Below are 23,308 nucleotides of genomic sequence, written 5' to 3'. Positions count from 1 at the left end.
TTATTAAATAAAAAGAAATTGTTATATCAAGCATCCTGCATTTCTTTGTTGGCTCTATAAGCTTTAGATGCTGATTACGTCATGGAAGCAAGATTTGTTTTGTTAGCGGCACTGGAAGCTGACATCAGTCAGCACATAGCATCATGCGCTTCGTCTCTTAGAAATAGCTCTGACATAAGGCTTTGCATGAAGCTGAGCTGTTTAAAGAGCTGCAGGAAATTTTAGCCTGGCTGACATTAATGAGAGGGGTGCTGACAGGATGTGATTGTGACAGATCAGAATAGTAAGGTGCAGGTTGCTCTTAGTCCCTCGGTAGGAAAGAAAACAGAAACAGAAACCGAAGGAGACCTGTCTTGTAAAGATCCGACTTTTTAGTTATTTTCAACCTCAGGCAACTTACTTTGAGAAGTGTTTTAGTGTCTGCTAATCTCAGATTAACAGTTTGTAAATATAAACCCAGTCCTTGTCAGCTTATTCACATTTATTGTTTTCATAGAAATTTGTGTCCACATATAACTCAAAAAGGCTTAAAAAGAGCAGGACTTTCTAGCAGAAATGTTCTCATCTGAAGGGTGGCTTTCAGGCCTGCATTCTGCTCAGTGTGATCACTTCTCTATGATTGGAAGAGGCAAAATAATTCCATATATAGATCTGAGCTGCACAGTCCTGGGAAGGAAATTCAGCTTCCGGTGCTGAATGTGGAATCATTTGCTGAGTGGCTCTGTCCTGTGAGCTGACCACGCTGCCCACCCAAGCCTCTGCCTTCCTTCCCCTTTCAGTGCTATAAAATAGGAGACACAGTTGCCACATTTGCCCCCATTATGCTGTGTTTCCTGTTTTGTGACTGTTTGATGAGGGTTAAGGCGTGTCCATTTCCCTTTGTCTTTCCAAATCAGTGTGAAACATCTGGGATTTTAACTTGTCAAAATGAGATTATTTTAAAGCATTCTTTGTCCATTGTTGCTATTAGTCCAATGTAATCACAGTCTGCAGTCTCCTCCATAAACATAAAAGTAGTGTCTCATGTCTTCCTAACCTTTCATCCTGACCTCCGATCCCTGAGAACCCAACAAGATTTCTGGACGACAGATCAGACCCCCTTCATCCGTGAGAGCCTTTCCTTGTTCCATAGATTCTCTGAAGGACTTTCCCAATGCACTAATAATGTTGGCCATTATTGTTGGAAAATTAAGACACAAAGGTTACCATGTCTGTTTATTGAATGGAGATGGGAACTGTGGGATTTAATAGATTTTTTTTTAAAACAACATACTGGCTCTTCATTGCTAATAAGTAAGAAATGAATGCAGAGCTAATGCATAAACATGTTTCAAAATTCGAGTTAGTGTTTTTACAACTATATAGTCACAGAAAACACCTATTGCATGCATTGATTCAAAATCAATGGCACCATGCACTAGTGGAACAAGTTAGCTTTGGGCTGTGGGTGGGGCTAATGACCGGGTCCTTCATACACAAATAATAAAGCTCATGATAATATAACGCTACAACATAGACATGCCTGCAACAGAGGTACTTACAAGCTTCACCACCAGAGAGTGACTATATCATTTTGAAGTCCATCAAAGAGACATGAAGTATAACAAACCAAGAGAACAACAGAAACATTAGGCCATGATGAAACAACACAAATTCAAAGCAGCTCAGCACCACGGATAGCATCAAATCATTTTGACACTTTAGCAATTTCAACTCAGAGCCTAGAGCAGCTAGCAACTGGAGAAGCTGGGTTTATTGTCGATGCATTGTATGCAGCAGCACGCGTTGAAGCGGACAGGCAGTGGCACGTGTCAACCCTGCCGCATGCGCAGCCTGTCGCAGCACTTCATATACCGCTAGGCCTGTTGCAATAAACAATAAGTCAGTTAATCGCACAATAAATTAAAACTGCTTTACTACAATCTACCTGCAATGCATGTGGCTAGGGTCAGTCCGTGGCAAGATTTATCAAGGGGGGGGGCATATTAAATGGCCCCTGGCAGTTTTGGCAGACCTGAATCACTGTCAACAAAAAGGTCTGGTTCATCTCCAAGAAGACAAACAAAATATGTGTCCAGTTTACTTGTTGTCTTTCTTCCTTTCTTTTAGCTCCACTTTTACGCTTATATGAAGAGCCACTCATGTTAACTTATTCTGTAAAAATGCTCTACCTTGTTTGCCATCTGTTGCCAAGTGACTGATGATGACGTTGGTGGATGGTTGATGACGAGTTGTACCCAAAATACATTTGGAGACAATATGGGTGATCAGTCTCTGACATCATAAAAAGAAATTAAAAGTAAAGGTGTGGTTGATAAAAGGCAAATACTTTGTGTTGTTATTAATATTTGCCATTGTGGAAAATAAAATTTGTCAATAAAATTTTGCTCTAAATAAAGGAAACATGCTTTGGCGGTCCATACACAAAAGGTCCAGGGGCCACAAATGGCCCCCAGACCACACTTTGAACACTCCTGATATAAAATGCCAGAATGTAAACCTACATAAATGTGCATTTTGTTGCAATCTAAGAAGAAGAGCACAAAAATATTAGTCTTTATTGATTTTTTGATTAAAAAAAATCAATAAACTAACTTTAGTTAGTTGTTTTCGGATAACTAAATAAGGTCCAGAATGCTAAATTCCTAGTCATCAAATAGTTAAGCAGTAAATTCTTCCTGACATAATGCAGCCAAAGTTTGGATTGTTCCATTATCTCTTGAAGAGAAATGTTACATTATGTAGTTGTCACTTTGACCAGGCCACCTACTTGGCTTGGCAGCTAGTGGTGGGCAGAGAGGGATGTGTGTCACAGTGGCATTACGTTTATGAGTGAGAGATTCAGGCTGTCTCTCGGGCAGCAGCTGGACGAATGGGGGCAGCTGAAGTTATTTTGGAGAGGTCTTTGTTGTTGTTCTGATGGGGGGCCTCAAGGTGGCTTCAAATTTATTTCAAATGCCTTTAGTCTCCACTGTAGACTAAGCAGACATAATGAAGCAGACCAAACACAGTTTCTGAAGGACAAATTGCGTCACATCCACTCTTCACAAACAGCTGATTGTACGCATGGGTATGGACAGTTTATTCCAGCTGAATCGTTTTAGTCACCAATTTGAGTCCTAAGACTCAATCCATCTTCATGATCCTCCTCTTTGTTGTGCCAACAACAAATGAGTTGCCGTGGAGTGGTTCAGTGCACCACTCCTCCTGAGGAAAAATATGTTTGGGGATCTGCTGCAGCTTTAAGGCTCCTAGCTTCCAACTTTTATGTATTTAAGTATCTCCCACATTATGATTTACACTACAGTACAAACTAACGTGAAAACAAAGCAAAGATTACAGCTTATGGCTAGAATTTGTCACTGTTGAGTGTATTGTAGTCTTGTTTATACCAAATTTTCAAGTTTATTTGGATAAAGCTTCACAGTTGATCAGTAGCTTCCTGTTTAAACACAAGGGAGTATCCATATTAAATAGAGCCTCCCATGAGGGTTTTCGGCCCTTAATGGGATTGGCTACATTTTTCCTAGTAGTTTGTGAAGTTATAATTAATTAGACTTGCAGTCATCAAATACTTAGTAGTTTTAGCTGTGATTTACCTTTCTTCCTTTCGGAACCGAGTTTGTAGAAAAGTAAAGGACTTCTCAGAGTGGTTGATAGTTAACTGGTAGTCAGATGGCTTCTCCTGCTTTAGTTGATTTTAGCTAATTTAAAACTAATTTAGCTCATTTTAATTTGGGAGTCACATTCCCCAGAAAAATCTGTGAATAGCTAACCACGAAAAGATGAGTGTCCACCATATGAAATCTGTTAGTGGACATGTATAGTTTTTAAATACCTAAAATAGTTACATTGATATTGTCTTGACTAGTCAGCACCACAAGGATTAGGCAAAACCCTCACTTTTTTGGAACTACAACCAGAACAAGCCAAAACTCAAGTATGATATAAATTGCAAATCCAAGCTCAGACTTGCAAGAATAATCTAAACCAATCATTTTGACAGGGACATGTTAAAATTCAGGAACACCTTGGGTGAGAAACACACAGAAAACCTCTCAACTATAGTTTTCTCAAAGTTTGCACAATTAAAATTCCCTAATGTAGTGCTATATCACTCAGATATGAATAATTTGAGTATTAAGTAGTTTTAAAGTTATAAATCAGCTGTAATGTGTAACAGAGGAAAAAAGTCCCAGAGTTATTCTTTTCAAATATTTCTGTTGGAAAAAAAGCAGTTTACATGCTTCCTACTTCATTGATTTGTTTCACTCAGAAATGGTGTCCCAAAGAACACATAAATCAGTTAATACAGCTGGAATGCCTTATCTGGCTGTCACTAATTCTCAAATTTGCAAAAGACCGCATTGTATAAGCAGACTTCAAAGTACAAATTAGCTGTAATTAGTTTGGAGCTCTGTTCTTGAGGCTTAGATCTTTTGGAGAAACCATGCTTTCTGTCATATTTTTCTTAGACGGCCTGCAGATTTAAAGTGTGTGGCATTTAGTATCTTTGGTCTAACAGCCTTATCTTGACTTGTTGTTTGCACAGCACTGGTGAGGTACAGTCAGTCTGTAGTAATAATATATTTTTCTCAACTCACTTCCAAATATGTCAGTAATGAGCTTCAGAAGCCATATGGTTTGCGGCATGTGCAGTTGTGAAACAGCTGGATTCAACAGCAATGAGCTGTTGTTTAGTGATGTCTGTTGAAGTTTACGGAGTGGACTGCTAGACTCTGGATTGGAGCATAAACATCTGTCTCTACCATGTCCCATTGTCATCTTTTCTGAAGTTTTAGTTATTGAAAAGATTGAATAAATCATCAAACTGTAAACATCCCTGTCGATATGTCATAATATCATCCTTTGTGCAAGTCATCTGACTTTCAGAACCCATCTATGTTTCAGAACAACTTCAACCCATTTCAGGCGACATTTCATAGGCTCGCTCAATCATCCGAGTGGAAGAATCAGTGAGTCACCACAAAACAAAGAGAGATCTTTGTTGATATTCCCAATGCAAAGCTTTGGGACAATTTGTTGGTGCTCAGTTCTTCCATCTGAACAGGAAAACAGGAAGTGCCTTGTCCTTGTGTGGCGGCACCATCTCAAGGTGAATGTTTGTGTCAAGTGGCAAAGATGTGTGAAGTGGTCTGCATGTTTGTTGAGTCAGACCAGTGATGTCTTCCAACCTTCTCTCTTACTTCCTGGTGCACTCCAGACAGACATTTGGCCTATACAAGCCATTGTTCCTTTAAACATGGTTATCTTTAACATGTGGGTGGTGGGGATGGCTGGGAGTGTGTCATTTTCCTGTCTTGCCATTTGTGTTTATCTATTTTGGCAATCCAACTTCAAATTCTTTATCTTATTGTCACTTTCTGTTTTCTCTCTTTGTTTCCCTCTCCTGAAACTTAAACTTTATAACCCCTCTGCAACCGCCTGGCTAACTTTGACCACTCCTGCCCCTGCTTTGCTTGGCTCATTCCAACCTTTACCCCCTGCCGACTGTCTTACCCCCCTCCACCAATTCCCTACCCTAGCTATTGACCAACTGTTGAAGTCTTGGTATCTGGGACACATACAGAGCCCAAATGAGGAGCAGTACAGTAAGTCTTGCACCATTTCTCTGTCTTTTTTGTCTTTGGCACACTCTACCAGTCACCTGCTCCACTCCGTTATGCTCACATTTCCAAACACATTCAGAGAGGTTTGTATGAAAGCTTGGGCATGTTGAGTTCTGTTTCCAACTTCTCTGTTTTTCCAAGTGCTTTTCTCTCCCAGTGATTCCTAATGCCAAAGGAAAATTTATGGGGTATGTTCCATAGAGCAACAATGAGCTCATCATGCTCAAGTGACAACACTTTCAATCCCAGCTGCAAAAGATGTTTTGGCAACTTGCAAAAAAAAATGGACTCATCTCTCTAATTAGAAAAGTCCTATGAACTATCTTACCCCAGTGTGACGAACCAGCTTAAAAAATGTACAAATTTTAAGCACAGTAGTAGTTTTGCTTCCAATTGTGACTATGTGCTGTGGGAGAGTGCAAAGTCAGAATTCATCTCCAAAAATCTCCCAAAGGGCATGAAGGAGAGTTGGAGACAATTTTTTTGGCTGTGGTCCAGGGTGAGGGTTAATAGGAGGGGTCTTTTCTGCAGGAACTGGGCTAAGACAGAGCCAGCTGGCAAATTAATATGTAAGATCCACAGACTGACTGATTTTATGACTTTCGGTTTTAGTGAAGTTTTTGACTGATTCCCTTTGAGAACTGTAATATATCAAGAAATATGAGATGCATTTAGAATTTTTTTTTTTTTTTTGCCTTCCATTCATGTGGCTCTGTAAGAACTAAGGCGATATCACAATACGTGTGAAAAACCTTCACTAAAACTTTTTTCTGTTTGTCCTGTTATCTTTTTTAATATCTGTTCTTCAATTAGGCTTTGGAACCAAAAGGAAAACTCTGTCTAATTTAGATGAATATTTAAATGTTATTTCTGGGTAGTCTCATTTTTTTTTAACAAGTAAGCTAGTAAAGCAGTAAACCCTTCCTGTAGGAAATAGTGGAATCATTCAGGAGTGGCTTTTTGCAAATCATTTGCAGCCTGTAAGTAGAATGGTAAGCTAACCATTAATATAAGTCTGTGTATATTCCGAGATTATTCCCATTTATGCCTCCAATTTTCTTTCCCTAAAATCTTCCGCCCCTTTGCAGTCCTACTTCTTACATCCCTGTGCTTCCTTTAGCTGTGTTTCAAACATCTGGTTGAGACTGAAAATTGCTACTTAGAGAAATCCTGTTCTCTTGGTAACAGGATTTTCATAAAAAAAAAGGGTTTCTCACAGAACAACCTGGGAGTTCTTATTATGTAAGAGTATGATATGTTCACTTACCAGAAACAAATCTGATTTTGACTTTTCCTATTCATTGGTAATTGGTCAATTAAACTGAAAATAATTTTGCAGTACATATTTGTGACAATATCAATAGATTAAAATATAGAATTTAGTTTAGATACTTAAAATTAAACTTTTTGCTTTCTCTTTAAATGGTTTTACTGTTGCTGTGGGTTCTAGTGTTGGGGTTAAAGGTCAAGCCCCGTGTGGTTGAGCTTTAAAGGCCAAACTCGGTTTGCTGCTCAATCATTTCTTTGTCTTCTGCAAAGGCCTCTATGTGTTAAGAGGGGGCCCTTTTCACAAAGCTTCCACAGTTCTACTGAACAACTTTAATAGCTAAATCAGATTCTGAATTAAAAGTGTGGAATGCTTCTTTTTCAGACTTATTTTTGCCCCTTTTTCTCTTGTTCCCACTCGTCACATCTGCAAATTGACAGTTTCATCACCTTTTAATGGTGGCGGGTCTCAACAAGGGGATTTCTCTGTTAAAAACAGAGGGATGCACAGAAGAGAATGGATCTTGGAATAAAAGCGCCGCTCATTAGCCGCAGGGCACATCCTGGCGTCCCAATCAAAGGAACCCAATCACACTCACCAGTTTGTGGCGGTATGCTTAGAGAGAGTGGGAGCTATGAACCGCTGTTGACCGGGCAGCAAGTACCCACCCAAGTGATTAGATTATATGCGGGTCAAATAAAATGCTTTCATGACTAACTTTGATGTTGCTCGTCTTTCAACAGAACAATCAGGATGAACAATTGTACTATAAATCTAAAAGTTGCAGTCTGAGATGCAACCACTCGAGGCTGTTCTAACACTCACATCTCTGTTGATACATGTTCACCTCAGTGTGTTTTCATAGGCAATGCACCGTTTACATTGCCATAAATGAGGCTTTTCTTCTCCTGGAATGAGGTGTCTTGAGGAGGTAATGCTGTTTTGGAAGAAAAAAGGGCCTCGTAATGTTCAGTGACCACACAGTCTGCCTCTGAGGCACACAATCTTTTTAATTAAAACACTCTCCCCAGATGTGGTATATGGTTATTTTCAGTCGGATCTTCAAATATATGTATTAAATTAGTGATTTTTATATGAAAGGTTTGATGCGTGCCTCAGCTGTAATTAGAAAATTTAGTAAACAGCTGTCGTATAAGCATATTGGATATCTTCTCATTATTTTTCCAAACAATTTAGTAGGAAAAGGGTCTTTATTTCAAATGTGGCATTTGCTTTTGGGTGTCATCCAAGGAGCTCTCAGTGGATGCTAAATGAGCCCTTTGAATGCTGAACAAAACAAAACAAATCAACAACCCAAACATGAGGAGTAGCCTAATTATCATTTTTCATTCAGTAGCGTAAAAAAAGATGAAAACAATAAGGCTCTTTGGTCAATGACAATAAAAGCCTTTTCTTGAAATAACTTGCTAAAAAGCCCCTTCCAGTTGGTGTATATATTAAATTTTTTCACATTGTTAATGATGCACTGGTTGGTGCAGGATCAAAATTTGGCCCTGATCTGTTGGTCAAAACTCATCATTTAGTTCATCAAAGCTTTCTTTTGTTTAATCACAAATTTGTTCACAAGAAAGTAATAAAGAAATACAGAGGCTGAACAAACTCTCTCCTTCTCAGAAAAAAACAGGATTAAGATCAATTTTTGATGTATTTTGGTCCTTTTTTTGGACTATGAGAGGAAGACAGAGTACCTGGAGATAATCACATATGCATTGGGAGAACATGCCAACGATGTAAGGACCAGGATTTGTACCCACAGCCTTCTTGCACTAAGGCAACAATAGTGCCTCCTGGGTCAACATGCAACCCAACATTTTTACATTCAATTAAAAAAAATGTTTATACAAATTCAAATTTATGTTTTAGAGGCCAAAATTTTTAATCAGTTTCAGACCTAAAAGAATACTCGGAATGGGTATTAAAGACAGAAATGCAATAGTATGCCTGCAGGTGATAAAATGTCCACTTGATGGGCACCACACAGAACTAATTCATAAAGGCCCCTAAACGAAGATAAACTCCATTATTTGCTGGCATCCATAGTTTCCAAACCTGTTAATAAATATGGAGTTGTTTATGCATGCTTGCTCTTTATGTCCACACAGCTTATTTCCTTTTCTGACTCAGCAGACTCCTTTTTAAAATTTAAATCCTTGCCTTTGGCTTAACAAGTTGCATCTCAATCCAAGAAGCAGCACAAATATTGCCCCTCTCCCTAATCTTCCTGCTTTCTGTCTGAATTCAGAGGCTGGACGGCCGGTCCAAACAAAATGTTAGCAGTAGACTAAAAATGGGGCACCCTGCGGGCCACTGGCTATATTAAGTTTCACAGACTTGGCCTGTGACATTGGAATTATAATAGTACCGCTGACATTTCAGCTTATAATGAGCAACACATAAAATGCATCAATATACATTATAGAAGAGATCTGTAGGTTTGCCTGTAAGGAGAATAATTAGCTGAAGACTGTGATGAAAAGATCATCGGGTCAACACAACTTTGGAAACAGTTAATCCTTTAAAATGCCAGGCTACATTAATTTGTTTCTCAGGGGGTCATAAAAGCCAACTGCGACAGCTTGTTTTCTATTGAATTTAGAGAAACTTAAACCTTTTCACACTTTGTCGTGTTAGAACTGCAAACTTAAGTGTAGTTCTTTGGGAAAAAGATGTGTATTTCTATATTTTCACATCCCTAAATAAATTGCACAACTTTGTGCTACTTTCTTTCTGTCACATAAATACCCAATATACAGAGGAATCTTTTGTTGTAGTTAGGGTTGGACAATAAATCAATAATACATGGCGCAATAGACACACAATTCATATCAATAGATAATTTCATTTCACTACTCAATTTCTCACAGCCAGCTAAGCTACCTGAGTGGCATCAACTGAAACTCACTCTTTGAATACCTAGCAACAAAGTGTTGAGTAACTTCAGCTGTTTAAGGTTTCACCACTGTGTCTCAAAACTGCCTAAAAATAAAAAAAATAAGACAAGTGAAGTGAAAAATGTGGAGAAAACAGGAAAGGGCACACAACCAGTTCGGCAATATATCAAATATTTTAAACAAAAAATAATAATCAACAATTACTAATATCGAAGGATATAATACAAAGTTTTACTGTAATTGATCAAGAAAAAGAAGCTTCTGTTTTCTTGATAGCTTTAACAACAGTTATTGTGTGCAGTTATTAAAGGTTCACCTATCCGAAGCTAAAAATATCATCTAAACCATCTCTAGAGCACCTGGATCAATCTGAATTTTAATCCTCAAAAAGCTACCATTCTACAGGTCATAACAGCTATCTGGAGCCAATGTTAGAGTTTAGAGTGCTTTAACCTATACCAGCTGACCTATATGTTCAATGACCCAGTCATTCCAGCTAATAAAAAACCACTGCGAGGGATGGATATAATCCTTGCTGCATTCCCCTCCAATGCTCTCTCACCTTCCTGCCTCATATGTTTGACTTGGTTGATGTGGAGGGAATGCTGAGGCCCTCTTCCAGAGTCATTCACAGAGGATTTACTTCTTCCTCACTGCCGCTCGCATAGCAGCGATATAGACTTAGGAGTCCTACTCACCAAACGCCAGAGTTGCTGCTGGCGTGATTTTATTGGCAACCTTTTTGTCAGATATCTGCCACTGTTTAGGAATGTTGACAGTTTGTCTCCTTCTGCACCGTAGAAATCAGAATATCCCTAAGATACCCTCTTACTATGCTGTGTGTGTTCAGTATATAGACACATACGTACAGAAGTACAAGCCATCATTTGTAGCTTTGCAAAATATTCAGCCAAAGGGAAATAAATGTCAAACATTATGACACCACTTGATTATAATGTGTAAACTAGTAGTGAGTCTGTGGTCCTGGTTTGTCAGTGTGGTTTGATTTTCTCCTCCCCTCTCTCCATCTCCAGTTTATTACCGAGCTCTTGTCAACTTCACAAACTCCGTGGTTTACGGCTCTGAACTCGAAGACATCTTCTCTCCAGAATATAGGGAAATTTCTGAAGCAGTGATGGACACGGTACGTCTAGCGACCATTTGAGAAGTCCGTGCTTCATACGTCAGAACCTGCTGATTTAAATATTTGTGAGTTGGTTGCTTTGTTTAAGCATTTTCCTTTCCCTCAACAGCTGGAGTCTGAGTACAACAAGATTCCAGGTGTCCAGACGGTTAATGTGGTCCTGATCAAGTAAGAGCACAAACTTTCTGAATCAACCCTGTTGACAACCAAAGTATATATCCTGCTTCTGCTGCTACCTGTTTGGGTTATTCTGGCTTCGTCACTTTCTTTGTTTTCTGAAAGCACAAAATTGTCATGAAAGTTGCCCATATTCAGTAAAATTTCAGTTTTGGAGGAAATGTTAAATTAAGACCCTGAAGGCATTCCTTCTGTTGCCATAAAGTGTGCAGCTTCATCAGAACTGTCTTCCTTTGTACTTTGTATTGCCGTGTTGCAGAAAATGTGCTATGTAAATAAGATTACCTTTATCTTTACTCTCTGCAGAAAAGTGATAAGAGAGGATGGAGTTGATGTCTTTGTGGAACTTGACGTGGGCTCTGAATACAACAGCAATGAAGAACAGATCCGCACCGTCCTCTACAACGTGGTGAAGGAAGGAGCTATTGCTTCCTACATCACATCAGTCCAGGGTTTTCAGTTCAGGCAGCTTGGGAAAGGTAAGAACAACAATACCTCCATGTTTTAGCAACTTAAAGCCTACCGGGACAATAGGCAGTTTCTTCAGGCAGTTTGTTCAATGTTTGCCTTTTTTCTAGTAGAAACTCTGCCTTCAGTGGACCCTATAGCAGTACCAGGTTTGTACGGTACCATGCCTGCTGCATGGTGAGGAAGCTGATTTTGCTGTAGAAACTGTAGAATGACTGTAGTGCATTTATCCTGCTATTTTATGATGCCCATTACTTTGACATGTACATGCGGTCTGGGTAATGTTTTGCATGGAAGCACCAAGGTAGAGTTTTGGCTGCGATCCCTGAGGTCCAGTAGTGCACAGAGAACATAAAGGACCTTTGCATGGCATGAGTTTGCTGAAAAGATGCTTGTGTTCTCTGCAACGTGAGGCGGCATTTGATATCTACAAGTTCCACTGGCCAGGAGAACAAGCATGACACCTGATAGGATTTTTACTGGACATGTTAACTGCTGAATGGGTGGATTTCCTGTAGAGCTGTTTTCACACATGAACACTGAAGACTTTCCAGAAGTTGATTCTGAATTCACAGTGCACATGTTTTATAAATAAAAATATTAATAATTAAATTTAAGGTCAATTTAAAGTCATATTCAATAAATTACAATATGCGTTCTGATGAAGTAAAAGTACATTTTTTGGTACTACTACATGTAAACTGATATTAAACATACTGACAAGCCAGTATTTCTGGATTAAAAATGTTTTATTTTTTATTGGTCTGATTTAATCTTATGATGTTAAATTGTTGTCTAATCATCAGTGTGCGTGAAATCAATTTGTCTGTTTCACTGCGTTCAAAAAATAAACAAACTTTTCAAAAATATTCAGATTTATTGAATATTGCTGTGCTTCAGAAATACTGTAAAATATTTCTTATTCACATCCAATTAAAAAAAATCAAATTCAATCAGATTCAGAGCAAGCTACATACAGATTAATTATAATTATACATTATTACAATGAAACTCGGTTAATCACATATGGCCAATAGGTAGAAAAAAAGGTTATCTAAGAAAGCTCTGCTTATTGCAATGACTTATTGACTGCAATATTTCCTAATTGAAGGCAAGCATTTGGTCACAATAGGAAGGAATAACCCCATTTTAATAGGATGGAGCTTCCGTGTGGATCTTTGAAAGGCGAGAAAGGGGACAAGGAGACAAAGGGAAACAGAGAATCACCCAGCCAGGCATATTCTCTATGGGAAAGAAAAAGAAAAGAAGAACAGAGTTGACTGCAGCACTAGTTCCATAAATGGCTTTATCTAGGAGTGAAACTCAGTCAAAAACACTTTCTATGAGGAGGAGGAAGAAAAGCCTCTTTCACAATAAATTTTGATTTAATATTCACTTCAGCTTAGCAAGAACTGTTTTACATCTTTTAACCTGTTTAAAATTTTACATGTTTAAAATTCTTAACAGGTGTTCTCGTGTGAAAATGGCCTATGTGTATCTTATCTGGCTTTATCAAAGCTGTTGGGGTTACCCAGGAAAGTCTGTATTATCTTATCTTTCTCTCATAGCCTGTCCTGTATAGTTTGTCTGTTGTACAATTCTGTCTTTTCATGTTGGCCAGTCTGTACAGTTTGTTAGATTTAATGTCCTTAGTCTGTGTGCGCTCTTGTTTACCTTTTGTGGTTTGTTTGTATGTCTGGTTTTACTTGATTTTTGATCTTGAATTGTATGTGAATTTCTTTATATTTCCTGTCTACTTTTGTGTACTTATCGACTCATCTATCTGTCTTTATTGTCTGTGCATCCAGCCTTTCCAGTATGACCACTCAGAATAATGTTTCTTGAATGGAAATGATTTATATTTTATTGATGCCATGTATTGGTTGCTTCATATAGTCTGCCAATGTGTTATATGTGCTTAAATGTGACACTAGAATAGTCTGTTGGCTCTTTGCTCTGCATGTTTTGATCCTTGTTTGTACTACCCTTTTGCATTTGTCACAGTAACACCCATTAAAAGGCCTTGCATGGCTGACGAGTTCAGGTGTGGTGATGGAACATGCATCCTGATAGACTACGTGTGTGACAACAGACCCGACTGCACAGACTTGACTGATGAAACCAATTGTGGTGAGTGCTTTCGAATGACTGGTTGAGCTTTGTGTTATGGCTGTCTGATGTGCCACACCTTCACTGACTGACAAGTAACTTCATATCACACCTATATTCATTGACAAAGTTTAATTGAAAATCTGTTCTTAGATATGATTAGGTCCATCCCTGTGGTCGCCACAACCCCTGCTGCGATCACTCCCACTCCTGGACCAGGGGGCCCCCGGCCTCCCATCCCACCTCTCCGGTGCAAAGCAGATCAAGCTAGATGCCAGAGTGGAGAATGTATTTCTCGAATTTTTATTTGTGATGGAGAACGGGACTGCCAAGATGGTAGTGATGAACTGAGATGTGGTAAGTCAGATTTCTTCATAGATTTATTTGAAAACAATTCAGGTTTAGACTCACCTTCACCCTTTCATAACCCCATGACTTCCTCATCTTCTACCACTTTGCACTTGCTTGTAATTTCCTCCAAACCCATTGACCATGTAGTACACATGTACTTACACTACTCCTACCCTTACTCTAAATGGTTTATTACTATTCCCAATAAAAAATTTTGTGTTTTTATTCTGAGTAGTTATTTAAGCCCTGGGACATTTTTTGTGTTATAAATATTACTCATAGGTGCCAAAGCTTGATAGATACAGGTAGATATTTGGTTTTAAAGTTCTTTTAATATCTAGATTTGGTTTTAAACATTAATTAGAAGTTTAGTAGTCTAGTCAAGATTAAGTAGTGTGCAAAAAAAAGAAGATTTAATTAGTTTATAATGAATTAAATGAAATGACATTAGACTTATATAGCAGTTTTCTAGATACTCAATTTTAAATCCAGTTAAGCTTTTGGATTCATGCTTTCGGGAATTTTAGCATTTTAAAGATTTTAAAAAGAGTCAAAAGTTATTCTTATTTTAACCTACTTTTAGTAAAATCCTTGTAAATATTACAGTTTATTTGAAGTTTTAAATTTTAATTTTTTTGTTGTGTTTTTAATCATGTTTAATTTGCTGTGTTCTTTCTTTGTAAACCACTTTTATTTGTGAAATGTGCTACATAAGATTCATATTGCAATGTATTAACATAGACAGATAAAATGTTCATACGCATGATCTATTGGCTGATGATCATTGATCTTCAGAACTGAATGTATTCTATCAAAATAACATGCTTGAGTAAAACTTGTTAATTTTAGATTAACAAAATCTTTCTCAGGCACGCCGTCTCCCTGTGAGCCCAATGAGTTCAAGTGTAAAAATGGCCGCTGCGCCCTCAAGTTGTGGCGTTGTGACGGCGACAATGACTGCGAAGATAACTCTGATGAGACCGACTGCCGTGAGTCATCGTTACTTTTATGAGGAAAATGTTTTGGTATTTGATTTTGTTGCTAGAAGGTTGCTACCGATCAGAAAGTTAGAAGTCATCCATCTTTTTTATTGCCACAGCTACCAAAGGTCCCAATGACAGATGCAGTCCTGAGCAGTTTGAATGCCGTATTGATAAAAAATGCATCCCAGCCAGTTACCAATGTGATGAAGAGCCAGACTGCGCAGATCGCACCGATGAGATCGGCTGCAGTAAGTCATACTCGAGGAGCCAACAATCTTTCTTTTGCTTGTGTCTGAGGCCTTCACAGAACAGCGATCTGTCTTTGTACTGAAACTGACTGAGGCAGTCAACAAATAAAAAAATATTTTTAAATGTTTATGTATACAAGATATACATAAAGCAACATAATTATGTGCTGTTTTGTATTGATTTAGTAATAAAATACATGGACGTTTGTGATTGATTCATGACTAAATGTAAGCATATAAGTATGTAGAGATGTAACTATTTTTGCAAGCTCATTATGACATCCCTGGGTTCCCAAGCTTCAGTCATTTTTATGTGTGTTGGTGCATTTTGTTGTGTTAGCTGCTGTGGTTTTGACTCTTTGCAGCCCCTCCTACTGTGGTGAGCCCGCCAGAGGAGTCAGTCGAGGCAGCGCGGGGGTCGACTGTGACGTTTACCTGTCAGGGTGCTGGCGTTCCAACACCCATCATCACCTGGAGACTCAACTGGGGGCATATTCCCAAAAACGACAGGTTGGGCTTTTTGAGATACTCTTCCCTTCTGTAAACTTTATTCATTGTGCCTTTGTTAGTGAACAAAAAAGCACTACATTCCTTTGGAATGGTTTTTATTGGTGCAACTGGCATGTTGCTAAGTAACTAGCAAGAAGCCATTTTTTTCCAGCAGCATACTGCAATTATGGATTTATTTGCCTGTTGTTGGTTTTTGACATGAACCCCTCCTGCTTTTAAGTTTCATTACTGACTCCATGCTTCAAGGCCTATGATTTTAATTAGTGAGAAATTTGCTGTGCACTCTAACTCCGATAGCTGCGGTTTCAGGCTGTTGACTTCCACAACGCCCTGCTGTGTGTGTGGTTAGGAAATTGCAAAAGAATTCTGGGGATTTTTTCCTAGAACACTTCTGTTATGTTTTGTTGATGTACGGAGTGAAGCTATGAGTGGGAAAGCATTCATTTGTGCTCTTTATCCCAAGGTTTATTATGACCAGTGAGAATGGCCGCGGTACCCTTACTATTCGCGATGTGAAAGAGGCAGACCAGGGGGCGTACACCTGCGAGGCCATCAATGCCAAAGGCTTGGTGTTTGGTATCCCTGATGGAGTGTTGACTCTCATCTCTAATCCCAACCCAGGTATAAAAAAATCATCAATGAACCACAATGAAATCGAAACACTTCAATTAAAAAGCTTTCTGTAAACAAAGTTTTGTCCTGTTTATTCCAGAAAATTGTCCTGATGGTCACTTCAGGGTGGATGATCGCTGCATCTCCTGCTTCTGTGCTGGAGTCTCAAAGAACTGCAAGAGAACTGGACGCTACCGAAACCAGATTAGCCTGCGCTTCACTGAGGAGGAGAACTTCAAAGGTACATAAGTGTATTATTTTTGAACCAATGAAGAACCTTGCTGAGGTTGGTACTCTTACAACTTTAAGGTGTGCCATTATGTTTCCCTGATCAAGTGTGTGTGTTTGAGGTTGCTAGGTAACAGTGCAATGCCGGTGGATTGTGACTTGGCGATCTGGAGGTTCAATTTCCAGACATCAAAAAGCACTAATGTAATGCTGGTTGTTTTTTAGAAACAGTGGAAACCCAAATGAAAGTATAAAACATACAAAATGTGAGAGTTCAGTGTGATGAATACTTTTTGTAGGGAACTGTAGATTTTTTGTCAACTTAAATGTGTTTTTTAAGGATTTTGTTGACTTCACAATTAAATCTGATGTAGAATCTGACTTTTTCCTGCAGGAGTTAATGTCACCTACCCCTTCAGGCCAGGTACTCCACCCCTCTCTTCCACTCAGCTCCTCATTAACCCCGAGATGGAAGAGTTCCAGCTTGTTGACTTGTCTCGCCGGTTCCTCAACCTTGAATCCTACTGGACCTTACCTCAGCGGTTCCTTGGCAACAAAGTTGGTATTAAAAGAAGTTTTTTTTTTCATGTAATCAATTACCTTAATTTCATTCTATCCTCTGTTAGATTGACTCATATGGAGGCTCACTAAGATTCAAGGTGCGATACACACTTGCTCGCGGCCTTTCTGAGCCAGTGGCGAGATCGGATGTGATCATAGTAGGAAACAGACGCAGGCTTATATATCGCAGAGGCGATCACACCCCTCCCAATGTGGTCAACCAGAAAGAGATCATATTCACTGAAGTAAGACTGAATGAAAACATCCAAAGATCAACTATCAAAGTGAAATCAACTTGAAAGAGTAAATGTGCTGCTTAATATTTTCCAGGAGCACTGGCAGCACTCCAGCGGCCTCCCTGTCAGCCGCGAGGAGCTGATGATGACGCTGGCCAACCTGGAGAGCATCAGCATCCGCACCATCTATGATAACCACATGGTCAGCGCAGCACTCAGTCACATTGTCATGGATACCACCACAGTGGAGTTCAGCACTCTTGGCCATGCTAAGGATGTTGAGGAATGCAGGTAAGAATCTGAGGTTCCCAGCTGAAACCTGAGACATATATTTTTTTGAAGTTTATAATTTTGAAAGCTGTATTTTGATGGTTATTTATGTTTCATCTTATGTTCATTTGAATGCTCTTCCCACACATGTTTCCTCTTTACCACAAGGAAATTGTAACTGGCCTCATCACAGTTTGTTTCAGAAACCTTGGATGATGGTGTTTATGTTTCTCACTTCCAGATGTCCTCCTGGATATACGGGCCTGTCTTGTGAAATGTGTCTCTCTGGTTTTGAGCGCGTCCCCGGTGGTCGCTATCTTGGTACCTGTGCAGGCTGTAACTGTAACGGACACGCGACAGCCTGCGATCCGATCAGTGGATACTGTCTGGTAAGAGTTATTTCTGTAAGGTTGTCTTTACTTTGAAACATGAAAGTAAAATGTTTTATTTTGCTCAATTTCATCTTCTTAAAACACACACACACAGGCTGGTACATTGGTTTGTCTTAAATTAATCAAAGATTTACTGTAAATTGAGTCCAAACTCATACACTGAATTCTTCTTAAAAATAGCTCACTTATTCTTAACCTTTTGGTAATGACAACCAGAAAGAAATAGTTTTCCAAATACAATACATTTTTAAAAGTTTACTCACCCATCTAATGAATTAAATTCAGGTGTTTTAATCACTTTCATCCCCACAAGTTGGAGCACATTCTAGCCATACAGATTTCTTCTGCAGAGATTTGTGAAAGGATGGTAGCTCACAGGAGTTTATGAAAATTTACCATAGTACCCTGTAAAGATGCCACCTGTGCAGGAAATTTCTTCTTTGCTAAATACCTCAGACAACTTCTTGGGTTATTATAACAAAGTGAAAGTTACTTAGAACAACAGCACATGGAAGAACTTGACTGGCCTGAACACAACCAGATAAAACAACTTGAAGAGGATTTAAAGCAGAAAGCACGAGCTAGAGATTCTCATCCAACATCAGTGTTTGACCTCAAACATGTGCTTCTTTAGAAATGGAGAAAAATTACAATAAGCAACCATAAACCTTGTGAAAAATGTTCCTTTAACAATGGAGTAAATACTTTTGGAAATAGAGTTTATGGCATCGTGCTCATTTTAGGATACTTTAAGGGCGGTAGAAGAGAATGATTTGCATGTCTTCCTCCATCACAGAGCTGCCAACACAACACAGAGGGCCCGCAGTGTAACAAGTGTCGCCCTGGCTATTTTGGCGATCCAACCCGAGGTCGTCCTGACGACTGCAAACCCTGCCCTTGTCCATACACTGAGACATCACGGCGGTAAGCCTACACCTCCGATAATGCAACATATATTCCCAAATACACAGCGAGGCTACAACTAAAGGGACCACAGATGCATTAAGAGTATATTCAGACCTTTACTGGTTTAAACAACAAGCTGTTTCCACTTCATTGTTAAAATCCACAGGATGCTAAGCTCATTACATTGTCTCTCTTCTGCTAATTCTTCATTTATTACCCCCTCAATGGTCTGCATAGGTTTTCCGACACCTGCTTCCTGAACGTTGACCAGCAGCCCACATGTGACGCCTGCAGGCCAGGATACACAGGAAGACGTTGTGAAAAGTGAGGAAACTAATGTCATTAATTTTACTCTACAGTTGAGACCAATTCAAAGAATAAAGGAACTTCTTTACAGGATCAGTATTATGTTGGATCAACTTTAAAAAAGTCTCTCATCAAAAACACCTAATGGAACTGCATACCTGCTGAGCTCATTATACAAGCTAATTGTATGTAACGTATGTTAAAGGGCTAATAGAGAAGCTCTGTTGTGATAACTTTCTGAAGGTGGAGCTTCAGAAGGTGCTGGAGCTTTTAAAGAGACAGAAACCCAATTTCAAGGCGATTAATATCCAAGTAAAATTTCTTTTAAATAATATTTGGTATGTAGTGTTTTTATAACTGCTGAATGTAGCTTTATTGTGCTATAAACTGGTCCTATGTGCCTGGAAATCACACAATACTGCCCCTTTGAGACTTTGACGTTTTAAAGACAGATCATTAAGAAAGCAATTTTAGGTTATTGCTTTGCTAAACTTTATGTTTTATCTCTTTTGATTTTCTTTTTATTTCAGGTGTGCTCCTGGTTACCAGGGCAACCCCCTCCTGCCTAATGGAAGATGTGTTCAAATTTGTGAGTCTAATTTTAATACCCAAGTGACAGACAAGTGCATGAACAGAAGCTGCTCAGGGAGTTTCTTCAGTAGTGTGACAGTGAGGAACTCCTGACTAATGGCTGCCAGGGTTGTGCTGCAGTCGTATTTAGTCATTGCTCAGGTATGCGTAGCTGGAGCCCTACCAGGTGCACTTCAGTCCCCACATCATCTTTCCATTGTGCTCTCTTTGCAGCACCCTCCACTTGTGATAACAGAGGAACTATCAGCTCCAGCAGCAGACCATGCAGCTGCAAGGTATGGCAGTTTATCTTAAAGGGAACGACAGGCATGCCATGCAGATGGATTCCATATGTGCAAGTCCTTGTTTTGTTTTTGTGTGTGCGTTGCAGAACAACGTGGCAGGCGATCTTTGTGATGAGTGCAAGGCTGGATTCTTCCATCTATCAGAGGCCAACCCTGAAGGCTGTTTGCGCTGTTTCTGCATGGGAGTGTCCTCACAGTGTGCCAGCTCCTCCTGGAGTAGAGATCAGGTGAGCTGCAGGGTAAAGGAGGGTGGAATATTAATCATCTCTGTTTGATCATGCCTCTTTTTTAATTGTGTCTACCTGGGCGATTACCTACTTTTGTCATGGGCATGAGTGTCATAATGTTTTACATTGGCAGGGTCAAAAAAATGGAAATATAATATAAATATCATTTATTGTTCCACCATGAAAAAAACTCTGTTCAACAACAGCAAATTGACAGGCACTTTGCTGTTGCTGCAGCTAGTTACTGGTCCACAGTACCAGTAATTGGCTCCTAATATACTATTGCTTGCTAGCTAGTAGACATTGCACCAAGTAGTTGACTAGTCACCTGGAAATGTAGCTCAAGGTGCATTGTAAGGATCTGACAGAGTCTATTTCTGCTGTGGTTTGTCTTAAGTCTTAAAGTACAGTTGGTGAAGGCTGCATAAACTCTGGTATGTATAATATCAACTCTGTGAGAATTAGAGAAAATCTACAGTAAATTCAGTCCCATACGCCCATGGTTTTGCATTTAAAAAATGTAGTTTGTATTTTATAATCATACCATCCTGGGAAAACTTGTTTTAAAAAATTCTGTAAAATCCCCAAATTAATCTTAAGATTCATCCCAGGAAGCTATAATGCGTGAATAAACATTTGACAGGAGCTGGAAATGATTTCTGATATGAGTGTGTGAAGATCTGTGCTGTTTCTGTTTCTCAGGTGCGAGGAGGAGTGAATGGGCAGCTCTTCACCCTCTCAAACAGCGCCAACACCAAAACAATTTCTGATGACATCGTCCAGAGGGGCTCCTCTGTCGTCTACAGCCCCTACTCAAGAGGCTCCAGTGATGTCTTCTTCTGGGTGTTGCCTGAGAGCTTTAGAGGAGATAAGGTAAGAGAAATAAGCTTCTCTAGAGGTCGAGCTCGGGATGAAGATGGACTAAATAAATTTTGGTAACTGTTAGTAGGGATGGTAGAGGTTAGTAGGGGTATCATTTATCATCTGGATAGATTTAGACTCTGTAACTTCTCTATACAAGTTTAAAAAGAAAGAGGGGAAGGATTGCAAATAAGAATTTTGATTTATTATCACAATAAATTCCAATTAATGATGTTTGAAAACCCACAAAACGGTCCATATTATCAAGATTGATAGTTTTTATTTTTAAACTTTGTTCAAGGAAAGCATCAGTAAATTATGCTTTCAACTTCTATTTTCTTTGAATTTGAAAATAGAGTTACTGTGTGCAGTTTAGTGATACAAATTATACTTCATCATATAGTTGGTGACCCAAAGAACCACATTACAAATGGGAATGGTTTTCAAAAGCATCATTTGTGATGGTACAAACTATGATAGTTTGTGCCATCACTTCTAATGTTATCACAAAAGTATCACAAGATATTGGGATGAAGTTCAAGTTCATCACTCATCCCTAACTGTTAGTCAGTGTCTGTTTTTTTTCTCTGTCTCCTGCTCAGCCATTATCTAGTATGTAAAAAGGTTGAACATCTTTGAAAAGTTAATTCACTGTCAAATCATTGTGGGTTTCTTGTGTGACTATCCATGCTAAACCACAGGGTGAAATGCCTTTCGACTATTTAGATTAGTGAAGCGTCCTCTCTGTTCTGGCACCAGGTGACGGCTTATGGCGGGGAGCTCAGCTACACCGTGACCTTTGAACCTTATCAGCGCTCACTGGTGGTTGACGGACAGCCAGACGTGGTTCTCCAGGGCAACGACATCTTCCTGGAGCACTACTCGCAGATTAAGCCCCTCCCACGAGAACCACAAGCTATGACTGTGACGTTCAGAGAGGTGTGTATTTTTGGTAATTAATGTGAACTTTTAGTTAAAACTAAATGCTAACACTATTTTTTTCCCTCCTGTTGCTATCAGTCTTCGTGGCGTCGCTCTGATGGGCAGCCATGTACTCGGGAGCACCTGCTAATGGCGCTCTCTGATGTTTCTTTGTTCATGATCCGAGCCACCTATGTTGACAGCATGCGAGAGACCAGGTAAAAATAGAAGACTCATTTACATATTCCCAAATAACCCAGAGAAAACTGATCTCAGTGCAAAGATAGGAAGTACATCTTTGTGTTCATATATTTTTCTCATGTTGTGCAGCATCTCAGATATCAAGATGGACATCGCTGTTCCTCATGTTACTGGTAGTGAACGAGCCCTGGAGGTAGAGGAATGTGCCTGCCCAATAGGATACAGAGGAGCTTCTTGCCAGGTAGGTGTTCAGACAACTTCAGCTAACAGAATTCAGACTGCATAAAGAATAACATTGATTACAGCAAGTATTACATTTGAACTTTATTTTTGTCTTGTCTGCAATACATACTTTTGTTATTGACTCTCAAAAAGAAGCTGGGCAGGATTCAGACTCTCATTCCAGTAAATCAATAGATGTAAGAATAAGCACTCCAGGCACAGCATCATTAAATGCCACGACTTATTCTGGTGTGCTGCCACTTAAAGTGAAGTCTGTTTGTGAAAGTGTCAGTGAGTTAAGACTTTGGAGTTCACCATACTAAAATCGTCAATAGATGAGCTAACTTTGGTTACTCCCTTAATGTCTGAGACTAAATTGGACTCTGTATGTCGGGGCCCATTTTGAGCCACAGAAACAAATGACAATTGAGCTAATGTTAACAACAGCTTTCTGCCGGATCTCAGTCAGATTATGGGATGCTCTTGTGGACTCTACGTAGGTTGTGGGCCAGACCAAGTCACATGAATGAACAACTTATATTAGAAATTAGCTTAGTTTTCACTGTTTTTACAAAAACCTGTCCCTATGTGTATTCCTAAAATAATGTAGATTCTAACCTCAACTTTGAGATTTCCATCAGGTAAGCTAAAGCAGAGCATCTTTTTCTTCTCTGTCAGCCTTCCTGTTACC

The 23,308-nt window shown here is 39.2% G+C and overlaps 1 protein-coding gene across 2 annotated transcripts in view; it reads left to right on the top strand.

Moving 5' to 3' along the window:
* The window catches only part of hspg2 (heparan sulfate proteoglycan 2), a 115,329-nt gene that overhangs the window by 39,960 nt on the left and 52,061 nt on the right, over positions 1-23,308 (top strand). For both annotated transcript variants that reach the window (XM_044121906.1, XM_044121914.1), the window contains exons 4-28: positions 5,547-5,612; positions 10,844-10,953; positions 11,063-11,121; positions 11,437-11,609; positions 11,709-11,747; positions 13,603-13,728; positions 13,861-14,064; positions 14,928-15,047; positions 15,158-15,289; positions 15,655-15,799; positions 16,263-16,420; positions 16,512-16,652; positions 17,034-17,197; positions 17,266-17,445; positions 17,531-17,727; positions 17,948-18,095; positions 18,895-19,022; positions 19,242-19,328; positions 19,841-19,899; positions 20,115-20,176; positions 20,272-20,412; positions 21,115-21,285; positions 22,033-22,212; positions 22,294-22,412; positions 22,525-22,636. In XM_044121906.1, the coding sequence (XP_043977841.1) occupies positions 5,547-5,612; positions 10,844-10,953; positions 11,063-11,121; positions 11,437-11,609; positions 11,709-11,747; positions 13,603-13,728; positions 13,861-14,064; positions 14,928-15,047; positions 15,158-15,289; positions 15,655-15,799; positions 16,263-16,420; positions 16,512-16,652; positions 17,034-17,197; positions 17,266-17,445; positions 17,531-17,727; positions 17,948-18,095; positions 18,895-19,022; positions 19,242-19,328; positions 19,841-19,899; positions 20,115-20,176; positions 20,272-20,412; positions 21,115-21,285; positions 22,033-22,212; positions 22,294-22,412; positions 22,525-22,636 (3,221 nt within the window). The remainder of the gene's footprint in view (positions 1-5,546; positions 5,613-10,843; positions 10,954-11,062; positions 11,122-11,436; positions 11,610-11,708; positions 11,748-13,602; positions 13,729-13,860; positions 14,065-14,927; positions 15,048-15,157; positions 15,290-15,654; positions 15,800-16,262; positions 16,421-16,511; positions 16,653-17,033; positions 17,198-17,265; positions 17,446-17,530; positions 17,728-17,947; positions 18,096-18,894; positions 19,023-19,241; positions 19,329-19,840; positions 19,900-20,114; positions 20,177-20,271; positions 20,413-21,114; positions 21,286-22,032; positions 22,213-22,293; positions 22,413-22,524; positions 22,637-23,308) is intronic.

The sequence above is a fragment of the Gambusia affinis genome, linkage group LG01 (genome assembly GCF_019740435.1).
Source record: "Gambusia affinis linkage group LG01, SWU_Gaff_1.0, whole genome shotgun sequence".
Taxonomy (NCBI): domain Eukaryota; kingdom Metazoa; phylum Chordata; class Actinopteri; order Cyprinodontiformes; family Poeciliidae; genus Gambusia; species Gambusia affinis.
Note: the sequence above shows the minus strand (reverse complement) of the source record. Positions and strands in the feature narration are given on the sequence as shown.